This window comes from Bos taurus, chromosome 15 (genome assembly GCF_002263795.3).
Source record: "Bos taurus isolate L1 Dominette 01449 registration number 42190680 breed Hereford chromosome 15, ARS-UCD2.0, whole genome shotgun sequence".
NCBI lineage: Eukaryota > Metazoa > Chordata > Mammalia > Artiodactyla > Bovidae > Bos > Bos taurus.
The window spans coordinates 56,042,457-56,064,162 of NC_037342.1; the positions used below are offsets into that span (position 1 = coordinate 56,042,457).

The 21,706-nt window shown below is 55.5% G+C and overlaps 1 protein-coding gene across 4 annotated transcripts; it reads right to left on the reverse strand.

Moving 5' to 3' along the window:
* Positions 1-1,027: 1,027 nt before the first annotated feature.
* LRRC32 (leucine rich repeat containing 32) lies at positions 1,028-15,000 on the reverse strand. Of its 4 annotated transcripts, none has more exons than XM_010812754.4 (3): positions 14,278-14,820; positions 10,254-10,344; positions 1,028-5,150 (listed from the first exon to the last, which is right to left on the reverse strand). In XM_010812754.4, exons 2-3 carry the CDS (start codon positions 10,338-10,340, stop codon positions 3,249-3,251), a joined length of 1,989 nt encoding a protein of 662 aa, XP_010811056.1. In that variant the 5' UTR covers positions 10,341-10,344; positions 14,278-14,820; the 3' UTR covers positions 1,028-3,248. The 4 variants fall into 4 exon arrangements, with proteins under 4 accessions (XP_010811056.1, XP_010811054.1, XP_024831305.1 ...); XM_010812752.4 differs by having other exon boundaries at positions 14,121-14,820; XM_024975537.2 differs by having other exon boundaries at positions 10,572-14,820.
* Positions 15,001-21,706: the final 6,706 nt, after the last annotated feature.

Sequence of the window (21,706 nt, forward strand, 5' to 3'; positions counted from 1 at the left end):
CCTCTTGATTTCTTCCAAGTTCAACCTTGAGCAGCCTGGCTGCTCACTCTCAATCCTCCAGCCCCTGGGAGATCTTTAACTCTCTAGCTGGGGAGGCCTTTGGGTGTCAAGGTAGCAGGGCTGGATGCTCAGGAAGGTCTGGGGCTGGAGACAGAGATGTAGGCATCATCAGAGTGATGGGGCAGCCACATCAGTGAGGGTGATGATGTTCCTGGGAGAAGAGTCCTTCTGATTGCCTTTCTGATGGCTTGAGGAAGATGAGCACACCGCGAAGCCCCAAAAGGAGTGGCATCTAGGGTCCTAGATGTCAGGGGAGTGTGATTGGGGGATAGAGGCGGGCCCCACAGTGCACGGGTCAGGGAGACATGGTCTGAAAAGCGCAACCTTGGTGACCTCAGCCCTGGGTTGGGGAGATTGCTGGGAGCAGCTGGAAGTGGCCTGGAATAGATTAGGATGGAGGGGAGGGAGGGGAAGCTACTTTACTGAGAAGTTTACCCATGATGTCCGGAAAGGAAGGGGAAAGTGGTTTAAGGGTCTTCGTACTGTTTTTAAGATGGGCAAGACTTGAGCACAGCTGAAATCTGCGAGGAAGACAGAAGCAGAGAGGAGAGGCTGAAGGGAGCGCAAAGTGAGAAAATAAATGAGTGAGAGAGGACAGGACATGCCCAGGACATGCTGCCTCTGGACAGGGTGGGGAGCGGGTATAGAGGAAGCACTCGAATGGAGCTGCAGAGAGAGAGAGGTACTAACAGGCTCCTGCTGGAAGTCACCGTTTTCTTCGCAGATGGGGAGCGGCGTTTGCCAAGTGTGAGGAGACAGAGGTGTGGCAGGGGCATGATGGTGGCTGAGGCACCAAGGGTCAAGATGGTGAGACCCAGGGCCTCAGTCTCCCACCCAGTGGTCCTCCGCCTGTCTCCCCAGGGGTCTGCCATGAGGCTTCAAAGCCTGGAAGGGAAGTAGAGGAGGGCAGGGTTCCAGTGGATGCAAAGATTCCCAGCAGCAAGGAGGAGGCCGGCAGGCTGCACCATTTCTCCAAAATCATTTTTAATACATTCATGTGGGTTAAACAAAGAGCGGGTCCTGAGGCCTGGGTTGTGGCCTGGCTCCCGGGAGGTGAAAGCAGCATCCTGTAGTGTTTTCAAAGATCAGGCGAGAAGGGGCCCACGCCTTGCCCTCAGGCCTGAGGAAGAGTGTTTGTGTGCACTGAGCACCTGTGGTCATGATCCCGAACAGGACTGGACCCACCAGCTGCCCCATTCGCCACCAGGGCCCCCGGCTGGGGCCAGGCCACCAGGCCAGGTTCTGGCCCTGCTCTGCCATGGACTCCCTGAGTCTTTGACCCTCTCTCAGCCTCAGTTTTCTCATCTGTGAAATGGGGTGGACAGAGGGCCATTTTCATCATCTCATACTTTACCGAGCACCATCGTGAGCCTGAGTGCAGGCCAAACACAGTAAGAAGGTGAAGACCATGACACAGAGTCCTGGGCTTGTCCCAGGGCTTCCTTTGTCCCCAGACAGCCCACGATTCCATGGGCTATATCTGCATGGGATTTTTCTATGCATTTTTCTAGGGGGAAAAATTCCCTGCATGACAAGGACCAGAAAGGGAGGTTGGAGCCAGCATCATCTTGTGATGTGACAGCTGAGAGAGAGAAGGAAACTGCCCAGGTCCAACCCCCAAGCCCCCCAACCCTGACTCCCTCAGTGAGGTCTGAAATCTGAATCTACCTTTTTTCACAGGCTCTGTCCTGACTTGAGCAGCTCTGAGCAAGTTCCAGTCTCTTCCTAAGTCTCAGCTGTTCTATCTATGTACCAGGGAGGTTGGACTCAATGGTCTCAAATTCCAGGCTATGTTCAACAGAGGGAGAAGGAGGGAGGGAATTCTAGGGCTAGATGAGAAAAGGAGAGCCCACCTAGTCAGCAAAGGATGGAATAAGAGAAACAGAGGCACAGGAGGAGGAGCGGGCCTGTGGCTGCCCGTCTTCTCTCTGCCCGCCTGGGAGAGAGGAAGGAGAAGAGTGGGTGGGTGTGCCCAGATGCTCCCTGGCCCCGTTCCAGCCATATGGGGCCATTTCCTGTCCTTCTTACAGCCTGCAGCCCCTGCAGTGGCCAAGCTCAGGCTCTGGACGCAGGAGGATGTGAGCCTGGAGCTCAGTTCTGGCATTTCTTAGCTGGAGATCCCTGGAGGGAGACTTTCAGAGCCTCTAGTTAAACGGGATAATATACCAACCTCAGAGGGTTGTCATAAAGAGGCAAATGCAGGCTTGGGTTTGTCACTGCTGCCAAGTGTGGTGTAAAACAGAACCAGAAACCTAAGGGTCTCACTCCTGGCTCACTGGCCAGGATGGGGCTGAGCTGGAGCAGCAGGCCCGAGCAGGACCTGGACAGGGAATGGGCGGTGGGGTGGGGCGGGGGGGGGGGGGGGGGCGGGGCGCGAGGCTAGGGCAGTTATCTGGACCCATGTGTGCAACCTGAGGGTGCCAGGTAGGAAAGCGCCTGTGCAGAGCAGGAAACAGACCAGTCCAGTGCTGGGCCAGAGCCCAGGGAGACTGCCTCTTAACTGACCCTGCCAGAGCTGCCGCAGCCTGCCTAACAACACTGGATCCAAGCCTTACTCAAGTGGCTCCAGCTTTCTTCCGGTCACAAGCTCTTCATGTTTCAGAGAAGCTGAAAGTCATTATCAGAAGATGTGACAAATAGTCTGCTTGGAAATGTCTCAGACAAATCCTCTTGGTCTTGCCCCTTTCTTGCCCTGGCCCAGCCAGGGAAGGACTATCCACATTCAGCCAGCTGGGGCTGCAGAACTTTGGAGCCCTGGCTTTCACACTCCACGTGGTGACCGCACACTCTGTAACCACCTGCCCACTCAGACTGGGCAATGCTGAGGGAAGGGATGTGTCTCATTCCCCGGCGCCCCCAGTGCCCAGGGCAGGATGTGGCACAAAACAGATGCTTGGCAAAGATCTGTAGATCTGATGGGATCAGCCTTACACTCTGTCACTCCTGAAACTGCCCAACTTCTGGCTTCCACAGCTGGACTACATGATGTGCGGCCTGAGAAGTGGGTCACCTACTGGTGCAGCAGGACACGGGGAAAGGAGCCCTGGGCTGGGACCGAGAGCCCGAGGGTCTTGGACCCTGGCTTACTGTGTGATCATGGGTCAGTCCCCACCCTTCTCCATGCCTCTGGCTCCCCCACTGCCCCAGCAGGGTCTCCGGACAGAGCCCGTGTGTGGCCTCCAAACTCTCTAGGCTTTGTACTGTTGGCTGAACTTCTGCCGCCGCACACAGCAGCAGGTGGCCAGCGTGGTGAGCAGGATGGCGGACACCACTGCAAAGGTGAGAATGATGATGAGGTTGATATTCTTGAGACCCCCCTTCTCACAGTCCTCGGGACGCACGTGACTCAGGGACACCTCCTCCTGAGAGCCAAAGCGGCAGATCAGGTCCTGGGTGGCATCCACGTCCACACGGCCCTGGTGCAGCTGGGCCGCCAGCCAGCCATTGCCGCAGCAGCTGAGCGGGTTCCCCTGCAGGTAGAGGCGCCGCAGGCTGTTTTCCAGGCCGCCCATGGCACTGCCCGGAAGGAGGCTGAAGCTGTTGTTCCTCAGATCCAGCACCTCCAGGGACACGGCCTGTGTCCAGGCAGGTAGGCGGCTCAGGCGGTTCTCAGCCAGATTGAGCCGCTTGAGGCAGCTGAAGCAGGGCAGGTCCACCTGCAGGACGGCCAGCCCATTGCCCTGCAGGGCCAGGACCTCCAAGGAGCCCTCCAGGCCCGCCAAGGCCCCTGGGGCCACATCCAGCCCAGGGTTAGAGGAGAGGTCCAGCTCGGCCAGTGGCGTGTGGAGGAAGGCACCTGCCTGCAGTATCTCCATCTCATTGTCCGCCAGGTTCAGGACACGGAGGGAGGAGATACCAGAGAAGGCCACGCAACCCGAGGGTCCAGGTTCAGCTGGGCCCCCGCAGGGGCTGAGCCGGTTCCCCTGCAAGTTAAGCCTCTGCAGACTGGCCAGGCTGGTGAAGGTGTACAGGGGCAGGTCCCGCAGGGCATTGTCCTGTAAAAGCAGCGTCCGCAGGGACCCCAGGGCCCTGGCGCCCAGCTCCAGAGTCTCCAGCGCATTGTGGCTGATGTCCAGAAGCGTCAGGCAGGGCAGGGAGCCGGGCTGGGCCTCAAAGGCCCGCAAACAGTTCCGGCTGAGGTTCAGGGAGCGCAGTGAGGTCAGGGGCTCAAGAAAGCCCTCCGGGACGAGCTCAATCTCATTGTAGCTCAAATCCAGATTCAAGAGCTGGGAGAGGGGTTGGGTGCTGGTATTGCGGCTGGGGTTGGAGAGGGGCAAGGATGACCAGCCCTCGGAAGGCGCATGGAGGCCCTCGGCTCCACCCCGGGGTGGCTCCGCAGGGAGCCGGATGAGGTTGTTGGACGCGTTCAGGTAAATGAGTCTCGGGAGTGCGCTCAGGTCGGGAAAGTGGAGCAGTTTGTTCTCCCGCAGGTCGAGCCAGGCGAGCTGGTACTCGGCCCTCGGCTCCGCCGTCTGAAAGGCCTCAATACTGTTGCAGCTCAGATCCAGGACGCGCAGCTGCTGGAGGCTGAAATCGGAGATGCAGGTGAGGGAGTTCCTGGAGAGGTTGAGGTGCACCAGGCGGGGCAAGGCCTCAAAGGCACCGTCTTCGATGTCCATCAGCACGTTGCTGTGAAGGTCCAGCCGCTCCAGCGCGGGTGTGCTCAAGAAGGTGCGGCGGCCCAGGCGCGTCAGGCTGTTCTCCGCCAGTGAGAGAGTGCGCAGGGCGGGCGCCTCCCCCAGCAGCTGCTCCACCAGGCCGCTGTACAGGCTGTTCCCCGACAGGTCCAAGGACGTCAGGTGCAGCAGGGGGCCCAGTCCCCCAGTATTCAGCGCTGTGCCCACCGCCAGGTGGTTGTGGGCCAGGTTGAGGTGCTCCAGGTGGGGCAGGGCCTGGAAGACCCCTGGCTGGAGGAAGCTGATCTCGTTGGCGCTCAGGTCCAGGTGACGAAGTGCCGTGTAGAAGCCCAGGGGCAAGGCCAGGATGCTCCGCAGCTGGTTCCTAGATAAGTTGAGGACCTCGATGTCCCGTGAGAGCACCGAGGGGACCTGGAGCAGGCCACGGCCCTGGCACCAGACCTCCTTGTCCACCTGGGGAGGGTGGGAGGGCAGGGAGAGCAATGGCATTAGTGCATGCCCTAGGAGGTAGAACCCGACACTCGCCTCTAGGAAGGATGACTTGAGCCCCCACCAGGCTTGGCTAGGACTCTCTTCTGTCCTCCCAGCATGATTCAGGTCCTCCACCCCAGCCTAACCCGCCTAGGTCTGCATGATCCCCACCCTGCTCCCTGCCGCTGTCTTTGGTACACGATAGAGCAGTGCTTCCCTGGTGGCTCAGACGGTAAAGTGTCTGACTGCAATGCGGAGACCCGGGTTCAATCCCTGGGTCAGGAATAGCCCCTGGGGGAAGAAATGGCAACCCACTCCAGTACTCTTGCCTGGAGAATTCTATGGACAGAGGAGCCTGGTGGGCTACAGTCCATGGGGTCGCAAAGAGTCGGACACGACTGAGTGACTTCACTTCACAGCAGTGCTGGCATCAGGGAGGGACTCAAGGAAGCTTTGATGGGTAGACAATACAGATGATAGGCAGAAGGAAAAATGTACTAACAAAAAAATTCTGTACTGACTATTATCCTATTTTACAGGAAACTAAGCCACGTATCATTTAGAGTGAGCCAGAGCCAGTGAGGAGCAGGGCCACGCTGGGACCCAGGCCTCCTCGTTCTACATCCCAAGTTCCTTCTATGGACCCACAGAGTTAAACTTACCCAGCTGATGTTAGATTAGAAACCACTTTGGGAGAAATGTTTCCAAAAACGAAAAATGCTCTTTCCACTCTAGTCCTCTGTTTTAATTCTGGTCTCGCACCCTCAGATCTCATTCGAACCCTCACTCCATGGGGCACAACTCTGGTTCCAGAGCCTGCCTTCCTTGCTGACACTCCCTAGATGTGACCTCTTTCCTGCTGCTCCATCTACCCCACCCCACCCCCACCCCATCAGTGGCTTCAGTTCCCATGGTCCAGTCCAGATGGGCCCCCAGAGATGGGGTTGGGGCCGGGAAAAAGATGACCAGAGTCCCAACCCATATTCTTTGTTAACAAGAGCTGATTTTGCTGTGTGAGCTCCATCTGGTTCTGATCCAGAATGTAACTCATCCTTCCCCAATGCCTCTTCAGCATTTTATATTTTATTTCACATTTTCAGACCCATAGTCTCATTGGATTGTCATGGTAGCCTGCCCATCAAACATGATCACCCCTCTTTAAGAAACTCAAGCTCAGAGAGGGGAAGAGAGGGTCTAGGATCACCCAGCTGGTGAGGAACAGAGCTAGTAGCTTTTGAACCCCAGTCTCCTAACAACTGAAGACCCCACTTTTGTCCTCCACCACATGTGCCTTCAGGGGCCAGAATTCTTTCCATGTGAATGCGGTCTCCCTCTGTCATTTCCGGCACACCAGGAACCCCAGCCTTTCCCAGCAAAGGCTCTGACTTCCATAAGCACCCAGCTCAGGCCCACTCCACCCCAGCCTCTCTGTCTTCACTGACCCCTTCTGACGGGTCTGCCAGCCGAATGCCTGGAAACTGTCAGAAACTCCACTCTGACCATGCTGCCCTTGACTTAAACCCCTTCCAGGCAGAGCCAGGACCCTAAGCAGGGCTCAACATTGTTTGTGGCCCCTGCTCATCTTCTCCCAACCCACCCTAGCCCAGCCCACACCTGACCACGGCCCACTGCACCCTCCCACACCCACCTCTCAGCCTCCTTCCCGCTGCTCCATGTGCTGGCTGTGCTCTGCCCAACCAGAGCAGGATCGCGAACTCTGTGTGCTGAGCACCAGGGTCTCCTCCACCCAGGAGACCTCCCTAAATGCTGGGCAGGTCAGGGCCTCCCCTGGGCTCTCACAGTCCCTGTGCTTCCCTTTGTTTCTCCCTGTGACTATCTGTGTGTGGACCGGCTAGAAAGTGAGCTCAGGGCAAAGGGTTTGATTGACTGGATATTTGGACCTGGCCTTTCTGAGCACCAGAAAGTGCTCAGTACATTTTTCAGTAGATGGAAGACATCATCAGCTTAATACAGGTCTGAGGGACTGACTCAATCAAGGGATGATCCATTCATTCAGGGTTTCCCAGATGGCGCTAGTGGTAATCAACCCGCCTGCCAATGCAGGAGATAGGGTTTGATCCCTGGGTTGGGAAGATCTCCTGGAGGAGGAAATGGCAACCCATTTCAGTATTCTTGCCTGGGAAATCCCATGAACAGAGGAGCCTGGCAGGCTACAGTCCGTGTGGTCACAAGAGTCGGACACGACTGAACACGATCCATTTATTCAGACCAGAGTCAAAGACTATTAGAGCGCAAAGGGTTCAGCCCACCCCCTTCCCAGATGGGGAGACCAAGCCTAAAGATGGCAGTAACTTGAATGAGGTCACAAATCAGCAGCTGGGCCGACAGGGTAGGAATACAGCCTGGGTGTTCCCTGCCTGGCCCAGCTCTCAGCTTCCTCCCAAGAGCCCAAGGTAGGGGGAGGGATGCGAGGAGGAACCGGCTGTCTTCCATCAGGCATGTGTGACTCTTCCAAGTCCACACGGCACAGTGACCGGCATTACTCAGAGGCCCAGGGACAACCCCTGCCATTGGGGCCCAGTGCAAAGTAGCATCCTCATACTCTAGCCACCTTGCCAGACCTGCCTGGCTCCTTGCTCCCCCCTCCCTCACAACTTCTCTGCCAGCTGGGGCTACTGGGCATAGACTCCTCATCCATATTCTCAGCTCCCTGAACCATCCTGATTAAAGAAGAAACAACAAAATGAACACAGACATAACATGTGTTGTGTGGGGTGGGGAGTGCTTACCCCATGTATAAGCCCAGCTCCATTTCACCTCTGGATACTCAAAGGTCCTCTGTGGCACCAGCCCCTGAGAGTTGAGCCAGGACACGAAGCTGGCCCAGTCCAGCACCCAATCCTGCTTTCTGCCCAGTGCCCAGAACCCCTGTCACAGAGGCCCAGAGGGGACCGCCACGAGGCAGGACTGCTCAGCTCTCCAGTTCAGTCCAGGAAGGAGCTTGAAGGCCAGGGCAGCTCTCAGGACACCATTTGTGAGGCACCCACTGCTCCCTGATCTCCGAGCCCCCAGCATGAGTGACTTATGTGGGGAGGGATCTTGGGAGTGTCCACCCTTAGTCAGGTTCTGAGCTTCCCCTGATGACCCCCTATCCACTCTCTCTGATGTGCCAGGATGCCATTGCCCAGGTTCTTTTTTTTTTTTTTTAGGAGGGAAGAGGGTGCCACTCAACCCCATCATACTATCTGCACACAGAAGGGAAGCAGAGCAGGGAGAGTCACCCGGCAGTGGACACCATGAACTTTGGGAGGGAGGGGTCCAAATCTGTTACTTCCTGTCTGTATGACCTTGGGGGTCACATCTTTTCTCTCAGCCTAAGTTTCCTCAGCTGAAAAGAGAAGTTCCGGGCAGGACAAAATGAGAGATGGTCCTTAGTGTAGAGCAGGCCCCTTGCTAGCCCTCGGCATGTGGCCATTTCTTTTTACTACTGAAAAGCATCATAATGCCTTCTGTGGGAGTTCAGAAAGTCCATTCCTGCCTGTTACCTCCTTTGCCCCAAATCCAAAGCTCACCCAGTTCCCTTCTGCCTGTTGCATGGCCCAGGCCCTTCCTCCCTCCCTCTGAGCTTTGTGCCCCAGGAAGGATGTGGGGCTGCATGTGGTGATGTCTGAGTCCTTCTCTGCCCATTATTCTGGATTCTGGGAACCCTGGAAGGGCTCCAAGGAGCACGAGTGAGGTGGCCACAGCAGACACTGCAAACCCCAGGGAAGTGCTGCTGGCCCTGGCTGCTAGCACATGTACCTCCCAAAGCAGCTGCCCACCCTGTGTCACTAGGGCTTCCCCAGTGGCTCAGCAGTAAAGAATCTTCCTGCAATGCAGGAGATGCAAGTTCGGTCCCTTGGTTGGGAAGATCCCCTGGAGAAAGGAAATGGCAGCGCATTCCACTATTCTTGCCTGGGAAAATCCCAATCCACGGGGTCACAAAAGAGTCAGACACGACTGGGTGACTAAAACACCACCAACTCTGTGTCATGAGCTCCCAGTCCCAGGTCCAAATGAGGCTACTGGAGGGCCTGTCCCTTCCCCAGCCCAAGCTCTGGCCTTGACCTCAGTGACTGTCCAGCTGTCCAGTTAGACTAGATAAGCTCTTTTCTCTGTATCCCACAGGGTCACAGTAACCTCAGAGCGTTTCCCAGACTCTAGGAAAATGGGACAAAATGGATCAAACCTTGTCACTACCCTTGAGGAACTCTTGGTCTGGTAGCTGAGTCAGCCGTGGACCCATTTACCAACTACCCCATGTGCTCAGTGTTGAGAAGGAGGGAGGCTTAGGACTGTGGGAGCCCAGAAGAGGGATGGCCTGGGAGGGGTCAGGGAAAGCTTCTTGGAGAAGGCGGCATTTGACCTGGGCAGTACTAAGTGAGAGGCATCACAGCAGGAATACGGCAGTTGGGCTCAAGTTAAGGAGCCCAGTTAGGGAGGGGATTTGTCCCCAGGAGGGGCCCAGGACAGAAGAGCCTTTCCCAGCTGCCCACCCCAGGTTCCCCACACATACACATGTTCTTCAGGGCGTCACATGTGGCACTAGTAGTAAAGAACCTGGCTGCCAGTGCAGGAGTTGTAAGAGATGTGGGTTCGATCCCTGGGTTGGGAAGATCTCCAGGAAGAAGGCATGGCAACCCACTCCGGTATTCTTGCCTGGAGAATCCCCATGGACAGAGGAGCCTGGTCCTACAGTCCATGGGGTCACAAAAAGTTGGACACGGCTGAAGTGACTTAGCACTCACGCACACATATTCTTCAGCAACCAGCTGGACCCACTGACCTGTGGGGATGGCCTGAGGAAATAGAGTCCCTACTGAAGTGAATGACCTCGGACAAGGCTAACTTCTCCAAGCCGGTTTCCAATTCTCTAAAACTGGAATGATTATACTTACCTGGCAGGATTAATAGTAAACAGGGCATTTAGACATTCTAGTAGGTGCTCAGTAAATGCGAGCTTTAATGGCATTAAGTGGATCCCCTTTCCTCTTCTGAGCCCTCTAGCCTCTGGCTTCTGGGCCAGTAGGACCCCCGGGGGCAGGGGATATGAGGAACTCTCCCTGATGAGGCAGAGCGTCTTACCTTCCTACAGGGCACCTTGTCTCGGTGTTGGGAGGTAGCCAGGCCCAGGGTCAGCACGGCCAGAAGCAGCAGAATCTGGTGGCTCATGGCTCTGCAGAGGGCAGGAAGAAAGGGGAAGATGGTAAGACTGCAGGCTCCTTCCCACCGCGGGCTCCCACTGCCCTCTCCTGTCTGCAGCTGCCCTCAGGGAACCCCAGACCACAGCGGGAGCTGGACTGAAGGTGCTGTGAACAGGGCCCCTTGTGAAGGTGGTGGGAAACAGGGCTGTAGCCCATCACAAACGGCCTTCAGTGCCAGATGGAGGGGCTAAGCCATTACCTTGGATAGGAGTTTTTAAGCAGTGGGTGACACGGTCAGATTTGGGCTTCAAAAGGCCCCATCAGGCAGAAGACAGCATGGAGGAGGTGAGCAGGAGGCAGACAGGCCTCAAGGGCTGCCCTGGGCCAAGCTCAGGACTCCAGGTCCACACAGGCCACAAGCAGGCCCCCCATCTGAGCTCAAGTTCCAAACGGAATTCCTCAATCCCCCCACCCGCAGAACTTTATTTTGCCCTTTCTCTTTTGATTTTCTGATCCCCGAGTCCCTGCCATTGTTTGAAGGCTGGGCCTGGAGCCTTGACAGGAAGCCCCGCCAGGAGGCCTGCCCTGCCCCCAGCACTGTGGCCCGTGGACTTCCCCAGGAACAGGCTGCCAGGCCCTTAACTTTCACTGAAGCCACCGCCTGCACAGTGGGACACCCAGGCCTGCTGGGCCAGCCCTTCTCTCATGAGCAGCCTGGTTGAGGTTGAGGGCGACCACAAAGCCCCCAGACAGGTCGCATCCCAGTGCTGCTAGGGGCTCATTCACTGAGAACCTGGGCCAAGTGCTGGTAACACACAGCTCAGTCGGTCAGTTTCATTCATTCAGTCATTCATTCACCCACATCTTACTGAATGCCTCTTCATGTCTGGCTCTGTACTGGGAACTGGGGACACAGATAAAGGCCCAGAAGTGACCATAATATAAATACCTACAAAACATTAACAAGGAGAGACATAATGCTCTCCAAGAGCACTGGACTCAGAGTCACCCACACCAGACTGCTTCCTCTGTCTCCTCCACTTACCTGCTGTGTGACTTTGTACAAGTCACTTCACCTCTCTGAGCCTCAGTTTCCTCTTCTGAGGCTAATGCCAACCTCGCCAAGTTTTGTTAAAGATCAAATGAGACATATTCTATGAAAGTGTCGCACACAGAGCTCTCATGTACTAGGCACTCTTCTCCACACTTTACAGCTATGAACTCTTTAATTCCTTCCAATAATTCAGTGACTTGGTTTTATGATCACCATTCCCACTGTGCAGACAGGAAAATGGAGGCTCAGAGAAATTAAGCAACATGCCCAAGGTCACACAACTAACAAGGGACAGACCCAGGAAGGTGGGCTTCTGGATCTGTGCCCTTAACCTCTAGCTATAAGGTCTCCTGCAGGTGCTCAATTAGTAAGTGCTGAATTGTGAATCTGAGGGATGCTTTAGAAGATGCATTTATAGAACCTTTATGGGCTGAGTCCTTACTGTTAGAACCTGTTAAACATCCTTGCTATGATTTGTAAATGAAGGCGGGTGCTCTGAGGTCCTTCCTTGTTCAGATAGGCAAAGAACGCAGTGGTGTCTTTTAAGCCCTGTTCCCTGGGTTCCCCCGGGGCCATGGGCCCCCTGCCCCACAGCTGTTCTTCCTCTCACCTGCGTTACAGGTTGGGCTTTTACAGGAAATTCTGTTCTGCTGTTTAAAAAGCAGAACATCACCACCCTTTCGAAAGCCAGTATACTCAGAATTGAGTGGAAACCCCTCAGCAGGCCTTCGAGGCCCTTGCGGAGCGTGCCTGCCTCGCCAACTCTTCCCTCCAGCTTCATTTCTCACTGTCCCTTCTCCTATTCTGTGTTCTGAAAGCCTCAAATTCCCTTCAGTTCTCTAAGCATCTTTTCACTGCCCCTAACCTTCACTTCCTCCCCTCTATTGTGCTGAATACCTCCTCATTCTTTGGGTCTCAGCCTAGATGTTACCTCCTCCAAGAAGCCCTCTCTGGTTCTCCGAGTCTGGGCTCTATATTGGTGCCAAGCGTCCCATCAGCCCCTGGTTCCCTTCCCTTTGCCCCCTCCCCCATCACCATGGGCCGCGTCCCCAGGGCAAAGGGGCCTTACTCTCCACTGGGCCCCATCTCACACTGTGCAGGTCGGGGAAGGCAGTGAGAATCGGCACGCGGTGGCGCCTCGCTGACATGGTGACGCTGGAGAAAGCAGTTTCTCTCCTGGACTCTCTCTTTACCTCCCTGCCACACTCCCTCCCCTCATCAGCAGGTTCTGTCTGCTCTTCCTAAAAAACCAGATTCTGGATCTGCCCACCGCCCCACAGACTGAGGCACCACCACGACCCTGGGCCTCGATCCCAGCAACACCTTGTTTCCACCTTGATCTCTTGCAGTCTGCCCTAAACATAGTAGCCTGAGTGATGTCTTTAAATCATGTATCAGACCATGAATCTCACTGCTTGAAAACCTCCCATAAAATTCAGATGTACACAACCTCCTCTCTAACTCCATCTACCATTTGCCCTTTCCTCACCGACTCCTAGCTTTCTCGCCATTCCTCAAGCAAGTGCCCTCCTGCCTCAGGGCCTTTGCCCTGCTTGCTCCCTCCACCTCCCCAGATCTGCATATGTTTTACTGTTTTCCTCATTTTGGTTGTTTCCTAATATTTATTCCTTATTCTGAGAACAGGGGTCTAATAAGCAGTACTCACTAAAGATCTATTGAATAAACAGAAAAGTGAGGAGTAGCAGTCCACTGCAAAGGGCTGAGTGGTAAGGATAAGGTAGGTAAGGATAAGGTAAGGATATCTTACCTTATCAAGGTAAGGATAAGAGAGGACCTGGGTTAGTTCTGAACCTTCTCAAAGGGGCTCTTGTTTCCTGTTCCCCTGCCAAATCCCATCCTATCTCCCAGGTGGGCAGCTGAACATCCAGGGGGGCCCTTCCCTGCAGCACGTGGAACTCTGCCCTGCCATCCAAAGGAGAGGGGCCCCTTGATGGTGGGCACCCTTCAGCAGTGCCCAGACAGTGCGTAGAATTTGAGGGCTACTCACTCTCAAAAGGGAGGACTGGGTTCACTGAGACCCAGGCTCCCATCCTGACTCTACTCCTCACCAGCCCTGTGCCCTGGGGCACGTCCCTTCACCTTTCAGGGTCTCCATGTCCCATCTGTAGAGCAAGTAGCCTGGTTCCTGTTTTGCCACTGTTTGCCTCCAGTGGTTGTGATGATCAAGCATAGAACGGCCGTGAAGGTACCCTGGACACATACTGTCTTTCCCAGCAGGGATAAACTCGCAGGGCTGAGCAGCCCAGGCGAGGCAAGGAGTGCTCAAGAGGAAAGCCCCCGGCCTGCAGACAAGTGGCCCAGGGAAGAGGAGGCAAAAAAACATCTTAGGACTCTGGGAGGAGAAGTGCCAAAAAAATGTGTAGGTGTGTGTGAAAGTGTGTGTGTGTGTATGTGTGAGAGAGGGAGAGAGAGAGATGAGGTGGAGGGGCACTACTAATATTAAGCCCATCTCTAGTGTTTAAGGATGTTAGATACTCTTCTTAGCACTTGACATATATCATTTCATTTAATTCTCACAACAACCCAGTGAATCAGTTACTATAATTTCCATTTTACATATGAGAACACTGAGACTCAGAAAGGTGAAGTGACTTACCCCAGAGTTACCCAGCTCATAAGTGTTTTGGGATTTAGCCCAGATCTGTGTGTTGTGTTTTTTCCAGCAGGTGCTGAGCTGCCTGCCTCCTAGAGAATTTGCCCACGAGGAGAACCAGGCTCAGGGAGATGACTTACCCAAGGTCACATAGGCAGTTAATGGCAAAGTCGAGATCAGAATCCAGTCTGTCTGCCTCCTAAAGCAAGTGTTTCCACAACACTAAGCCAAGATCTCCTTTCTAATCCACTCCACACATCCCCCAACCCCAACACACACAGCAGCAGACAGGCTCACAGTGCCGGGCTTCGGGGTGCTCCTCTCCCTCCTCTCAGCCTGGATCACGGGCAGAGTCGGGTCCTGGGAGAGCTGCTGTAGATGTTCCCAGCCAGCAGTGAATCACTAAGGGCAAGCCCCGTTCTGGAGACATGTGCAGCCCACGGGGGAATTAGACCTTAACCCAAAGGAATGTGTCTGTGATGGCGGAATTTCAGGCAGCTGAGGGTGGGGGTGGGGGTCCCTCACGTCCTACCACCCATTAAGAGGGCTGGCTGAGGAAACCCTAGGAGAGAGGTGGGTGCCTCACCCTCTGCACCCCTAGAGATGGGCAGGCTATCTGGTGCGGTGGGATGCGAAGACCCGCCCCCAGCCCCCGCCCCCTCGCCAGGGTTAGAGGGCAGTAGGAGACCAGAGACAAATCCTGAACTGCCCTTGACTGGCTTGTGTGTTCCCTGGGCAAGTGCCGGCCTTTCTGCGGTTGTTTTCCCATCTGTCAAATGGGAACGCCGGCCTCGCCCTGCCCTTCGCAGGAAAGATCCGCTGAGCTAGGAGCCTGGAGCCGAGGCAGGGTCAACCCTGGCCCCACGCACAAAGTATTGGAGGGGGATTGTTGAGGATCAGTTTCTCGATGAACCAGCCCCAGCTCAGCTCCGCGCCGGGTGCTCGAGAGGGGCTCGGGACCGCCAGTTCCCCGAGGGGCCGGCCAGCCTCGCCCGCTGGGCGGCTCCTACCTGGCTCAGCGCGGCCGCCGCTCCTCTCCCGGGCAGCCCCGGCACATTTTGCGCAAACCTGCCCTCCCCGTCCCACCCCGCGCCAGACCCCGGGGTCACGGCCCGAGGAGGCGCACGGCCGCTCCACCGCCCCACGGGAGCCCGACCCACGAGAGGGCGACCGGGGCTCCAATTTAAATACCTCTCCCGCCGACCCGCCCCACCACGCCCCCCCCTGGGCCCGGCCGCGGGGTCCTAGCGCCCGGCCGGCGCGCCCCCGCGTGACTCGGTTTATCCGGAACCCGCGAGGGGAGGAAGCATTTTCTCGCGGCCGAAACCGCGAGGCTGGGGAGGGGCGGGTCGAAGAGGACAGGGTGAAAGGACGGGGAAGGAGAGGGGTCCCTAAGGAAGGGCTGTGCCACCGAGGCCGCCGCCGCACGTGCAGTTCGTGGCCCCGCGGGGTCCGGAGGGGCGGGTGGCTCTAGCAGCCGCAGGTCCGCAGAGGAAATCCGGCCTGGCCCCGATTTCTCCCGCTGTTGGCGCCGCCGCACTTAGGGGAGGCAAACAGGAGAGGTGACGGCGGGGCTGAACACGGAAGGAAATGACCCTTCACTGGCCCTGGAGCGGCCACAAAGGGGGTTCCCCCACACCGCAGCCATCCCCTCTGGTGGGTCCACAGTCCCCTCTCTGGTTGTGCTGTAGTGTTCAGAGCCTCCTCCAGCGTCTCCTGGACCCTCAAGCAGCTGTGGAAAGGTACCATCTAAGTCTCCAGAATTCAGGTGGAGAAACAAGTTAAGGATGGGGTCGTCGAGTATAAATAAAAATCACCTGTCTGGGACTAGTAAGGTCCCCTTTTGGGGAAACTGAGTCTCAGAGAGGTTAAGTGGCACATCCAAAGTCACACTGACTCTAAGAGACAGGGATTTCAGCCCAGTCTTCACAAAGCTAGCTGTGCTGTGCTTAGTCGCTCATCCATGGCCTATCTTTGTGACCCCATGGACTGTAGCCCGCCAGGCTCCTCTGTCCATGGGATCCTCCAGGCAAGAATACTGGAGTGGGTTGCCAAGCTCTCCTCCAGGGGATCATCCCAACCCTGGCCAAACTGAATCCCCGTTTCCAGCACCACGTTACTCAGGTTGTCTTCAAGTGCTGTTCAAAAAGCAGCACAGTGGTATCATTGTCTTTTACACATCTTCCCCAAAGCCACCTCCTCTTCTAGATGCCTCGACCCTGCCAAATCACAGCTGCCCTGCCCTGCTGAGTATGGACCCTAGGGAGGGATGCCAAGCGGAAGAGGGTCACAGCTATCCTCCAGACCCCGGTTCCAAGGATCGTAGAGAATTCCTCTTCCACATGTTTCTCTTCCCTGATGGTCACCAGCCCTGAGAGTAGCACAGGGTGCCCCATTTTACAGATGGGGAAGGGACCACCCAAAGCCTTGTGGTAAATCAGGGTGAAGCTGGACTTAACAAGCTGAGTTCCTTGAATTCTCAATGGCATCTGCCTTTCCTTCCTCCCATCTGGCTCACTGTGGGTACAGGCCTGGGCAGATGGGGACAGCTCAGAGATGACAATCTGTGAGCACCAGGGGAACAGGGTGGGGATGGGGCAGGGCCTAATGTAGACTCAGAGGAAGAGATCGGCAAAGCTTTGCTAAGAGGGGGCCTGAGCTGCTAGGAGAGCATGGGTAGGAAAGGTCACAAGACCTGAAAAGGGTGTCCACACCTTCTTCTCCTTCCTCGCCACCAGGAACCTCAGATCTATGCTGACGGAGGGCCCTGCTGGTCATCACTAATATTCCCCCCACCTGCCCCCAGCTCTAGTCCTCATCTCATCCAACCTCAGTTTCCCCATCAGTAGAGTGAGAAAGATAGTAGCTTCTTCTCAGGTTGGTGCCTAAACTGAGAATAACGGACCCAGCCTGGGGCCTGTACCCAGTGGTTGTTGGGCAACTTCTGGCTGTCTTTATTGTGCTGATTAATGATGCTTCTGCCACTCCCTGTGGGCTTCCTTTTCCAGATCCTTGTCCAAGGGGCCAAATGCCCGGGAAGTACCTCACAGCAGCCCTGCAGCATTGGCAGAACATGGCTGAGCTGGAATCAGACAGTTCTCAGGCTCTCCCACCCAACCTGCTCCCCCCACATCCAGCACCACTTCACTTTTCTCTGAGCTGCTGCCAAGCAGAAACTGCTGGGCTGGCACAGAGCTTTGGCTGGGGCTGGGGTAGGGCGGGGCTGGGGCTATGGCGGGCTGGGGGAGAGCCACTCTCCTCCTCCCACACACCTCCAAAGACTGTGGTTGTGGTTAGTCAGTTCACAGGGGTCCACCTCACTCAGTGCCTAGATGGGGCTCCCCAGGAGTTGGAGACAGATGGGCAACCAAGCGAGCCTACCCGCTGCAGATGCCTCTGGGGACCAGGGCCTGAAAGCGGGAACCCCATGTGCTCAGTGCCCCTTCCTTCATCTCTTCATGTCTTCAGCGATCACATTGAGTGTGACTTTTGGCATATTGCTTGATCTTTCTGACCTCAGTTTGCTGATCTTCAAAGTGAGAATAATAGTAACACCTGATGTTCTGGCTTATTGTGAAGCCCAAATTGCAGAAACGTGTGTAAACATCTGATGGGGGCCTGGCCTGTGATCCTTGCCCAGAAAGCCTAACCTCCTTTCTATGGCAGGTCCCAGAATCAAAATGTCCAGGACCTACCCTTGTAGAGCCCCCAGACCAGATGAGAGGCAAATGAGAATGTAGGATGATGGAGTCCAGAAGACTCACAGGCCAAGTCCAGGAGTCGAAACTGGATCTGAAGGGAAAGGATAGGGTGGGACTGAGCAGGGTTGGATTTTCGTGGCAGCCATGTGGAGGGTGGTTTTCTTTTAAAGGCCACCAAAGCCAACATTCCATCCAATGTTGCTTAGTGCCTACTTGCACCCCTCCAGCAATTCTCCCAGACAGCCCTTCCATGGGAGGCTCAACTTCAGTGTGTTGGTATTTTTGTGGAAATGCTTCTGTTCCCCCAAGCATCTGTCAGTGAAGACAGGAGACACATCTTTTCTTGTGTCTCTAGGATTACCATTCTGAGATGAGAAAACTCTCTCAGGCAACAAGGCAGGATCAAAGTTCCCTGGGAGGGTTTCTGAGACCAAGGATCCCAAGTAGGAGTGAGTGGCCCAGGAAGGCAATGCTGTGCACAACCTGTGTGACCTTGGACAAGTCTCTAAACCTCTCTGAGCCTTTCTGGCCTCATCTAACCATAGAAACGGGGTGGGAAGGACTGTGGCACCCTGGACCCCCAACTTAGTTTCTGCTGCCCTTTTTACTGAACACCTGCTGCAGGCCAGTCCTTCATGTCCTGTGGCAAATGAGGGTAAAGATAACCACAGACAGCCTCAGGTATCTTTAGTCTCAACTACTGACTTGGAAACTGAGGCTCAGAGAGGTTAAATAACTGGCCCACGTCACACAGCTTGGGAGCCAGGAATTGAATCTGGATCTCCAGACTCCCAGACCAGATTTCAGTGCAAGAGTGTGGCTCTCCTCACTCTCTGCCCTGCCCAGCACCTCTGTGGGCCCTGGGGAGTCAGGGAGTTCCCTCATCAGCCCCTTTTGGGGCCTTGCTTTCTGTGGGAAAACCCTGGGTTCCCCAGTTCTTCTTTGCCCACCCCCCACCAGCTTCGTAAGGCAGCTAGGCTTAGAGTGTACCAGCTATGGGCCACCTCCCAGAGGGACAGTAGCATAGGAGAGAAAATGCTGGGGGGTGTCAGCTGTAGGGAGTCTGTGAGCCAAAAGAAGACGTAGGGTGCTTCGGAAACAAATCCTGATAAAGAGACAGCTGGAGTGTCCCTTCCGCTGAACACTAGCCTACGTGTTTAACGGGAATAACGAGGGCTTGCGGGGCCGGGCGTGGCGCCAGGTACTTTACTGTGTCGTCTCCTCCTCACAGCCACCTGGCAAAAGGAGGACAATGGTTGCTCCCTTTTCACAGAAGAGAGACCGAGGCTCAGAGGGATTCTGTGACTTGCCCATGGTCACACAGCTAGTAGGGCGGGGCATGACAGCCCTTCCCATCGAGTCCTCAGACTCCAGGGCCCCCTTGTGTGGCCAGCTGGGCTGCTTGTCTGCTTGGAGCCACCTGTGGGGGAAACAGGTGCTGGGAGCACCCCATATACTCTGCGGCCACCACACAGGAGGCTCCTGGCTCTGACTCCAGTCAGCGAGAACCAGGGCTGGGGATCTGGAGGCCCACAGAGACCCCGAGGAAGAGACGGGGATGTTAGGTGAGAAAATTTGAGAGTGAGTGAAGCCGGCAGGGCAGGATCAGCTGCCACAGCTTGACTGTGCTGCTCTGTGGACCATGAAACCACAGCTTTCTGCAGGCCTCGGGCTGCTGGGAACCTGAGGGTTTGTCCCTTTGAGCTTTTTCATCTGTTTTAACCGTTTGAAGGTTAAATCGCATGAACCCTTTTCTTGAGGATCCAGAGTTACCAGGACAGGCCTTGGTTAGGGTCTGTAATGTCATAAAGTGTCATGTCCAAGTTAACACATCAGGAACAGAACCAAGCCCGGGTGAGACAGCTGCAAACACATGAGTGCCCCAAAGGCAGCATTAATAAGTGGCAAGGCTGCTGTGGGGCAGCCCCCTCACCCAACAAGGGAGCTTGCAGTCATTCTATCTTGGCAGTCTCGATTTCTCATCTGTCAAATGGGGACAGTCATTCTGATCACTTCAAAGGGGTGTTGAGAGGATGACTTGTAGAAAGCCATGGAGTGGGGGCCGGGTCAACGTGACTGACATGGTCTTCCTCACATAAAAGTCTGTGGAAGATTGAAAGGATCTGTGGACCAATGGAGCACCCAGCGGTGGGAGGCAATGATGGGGAGGGCCTGCGTTGGAGGGACTACAGCACTGTGGGCTCAGGACCCAGGCAGAGGTGTGCCCCGACCCTCAGGTGTGCCCTGACCCCGACCCTGACCCACTGTGGCTAGGATAGGATGAGCCATAGTCGGGGAACCCTGCCTCTCGGGGTTCTCTGGAGGTCCCTTTCCAGATTTGCAGCTGTCTCAGACTTTGGGTTCCCCACTGTGCTGAACCCCTGCCGGCTGTGGACTCTCAACTTCCTCTAGGTGGTCAAAGTCCCAGGGCCTGGCAGAACTCAGAAACTGGCTCACCTGGACCCTGACGATTCCCACGGATAATGGTCACCTCCCGAAGTTTCAGAGAATTCTGCTTGCCTCCTGTACTATCACTCCTGGAAGGAGAGCAGATTCTAGGCCCAGAGAGTGTGAGGATGTGGGCTGAGGTCACACGTGAGCTGAGGGGGGTGATCCCCCTCCCCCACTCCACTTTCCTTCACTTGCCTCACGTGAGGTATTTCTGGTTCAGCAATCTCTTCAGAGGCCTTGCCCAGTTCCTCTTAGAGTATTAGAATCATCTCTGAGGGCTTGTGAGGAGATTGCCCCGGAGAGTCTGCTTCAGTTAGGTCTGAGCTGGGGCCTGGAACCTCATCTTGAGCCACCTCCCAGGGGTGCCAATACTGCCAGTGCAGGCGCCCTTTGAAAAGCCCTGAGTGGGCATGGGGCAGGCGGGCTGTCCCCTCACTGTGGTGCTACCTTCACCTCTCTGTGAAATGAAGGTAACACCAGCCCCTCCCCACTGAGTTGCAGAAATGAAGGGTTGAAATATAAAGGTTATGGTTAACAGGATTTTGAAGCTTTCTCACCAGGAGTGAAATTCTGAGACGGGTGTGAGGCCTCTGTACTTTTGAGAAGGGGATGGGCTGGCCCGGGCAGCTTTCTCAGGAAACTTTCATATTGTAACCCATTTAATCCTACAACATTCAGTGAGGTAGATATGGTTATTATTATTATTACCTCCATTTTACAGACGACATGTGAGAAAACCCAGAGAGGTTAGGTAATTAACTCTAATTTGCACAGCCAGTTTTGGATGAGTACACTCAGTGGGACTCTAGGGTCCACCCACTTAATACTCCATTGTATTGTCACCTAGTGGAGTGTTTATTAGCCAAAAGAGCATGTCATCTAGAATTCTTAAAATTTATCATGACGTCCCCCATGTGTGTCGAGTTATATATTCCCTCCTCTTGGGTGGGGCAAGGAGGGACGCGAAGAGGGCAGAACTGAGGAAGAGAAGCAGCCCAGGTTTCAGAGAGGGACTTGAAACGTGGGTTCCTGTCCTCACTGTTCTGTGCACGGCTGTGGGACTCTGGGCTCGTGGCCTCACCACTCTGAACCCATTCCATGTCTAAAGCGGAGCAAACGTGGATGGACAACTAGGGCTGTTGGGAGAGAAAGCCCCTTGATGTCAAGTGCCCGCCCCCCCGTGACACTCGCCCGTTTGTGGAACTACTTGTGATTCGTAACCGGGCGTTGTTTTCCATTAAGGGCAGCAGCTGTATTTTCTTCACACTAGTTTAGTTCAGGGCGGGAGTCAAGTGGTTCAGGAAGCTTCTCCAATCTGTGCTCGAGGGATGTGAGGAGGAGACCTGCCTAAAATGTAGCTGTGGCTGCCCGTCTGGGGCAGTGCAAGGAGGTGGCAGTCGGCACAGGCAGGGCCCCCGGGGGCTGGGCAAGGGGGTGGAGGCCTGGCCACATCCCGGGCTGTCACGGGGAACGTCCTCCTCCTCAGTATAAATCTATGTGATCCCTTCTTGTCCTGCTCACGTTGCCTTCCTCCTGAAGACCATAGGGCTTTCCTAAAATTCACCAGGTACTGG

What these genes read in the sequence shown, in the direction of transcription:
- LRRC32 (XM_010812754.4), bottom strand. Translation starts at nt 10,340, where the DNA reads ATGAGCCACCAGATTCTGCTGCTTCTGGCCGTGCTGACCCTGGGCCTG. An exon ending in ACAAGGTGCCCTGTAGGAAG is followed by an intron (nt 5,151 to 10,253) that starts GTAAGACGCTCT and finishes CACCCTCCCCAG; the next exon opens with GTGGACAAGGAGGTCTGGTG.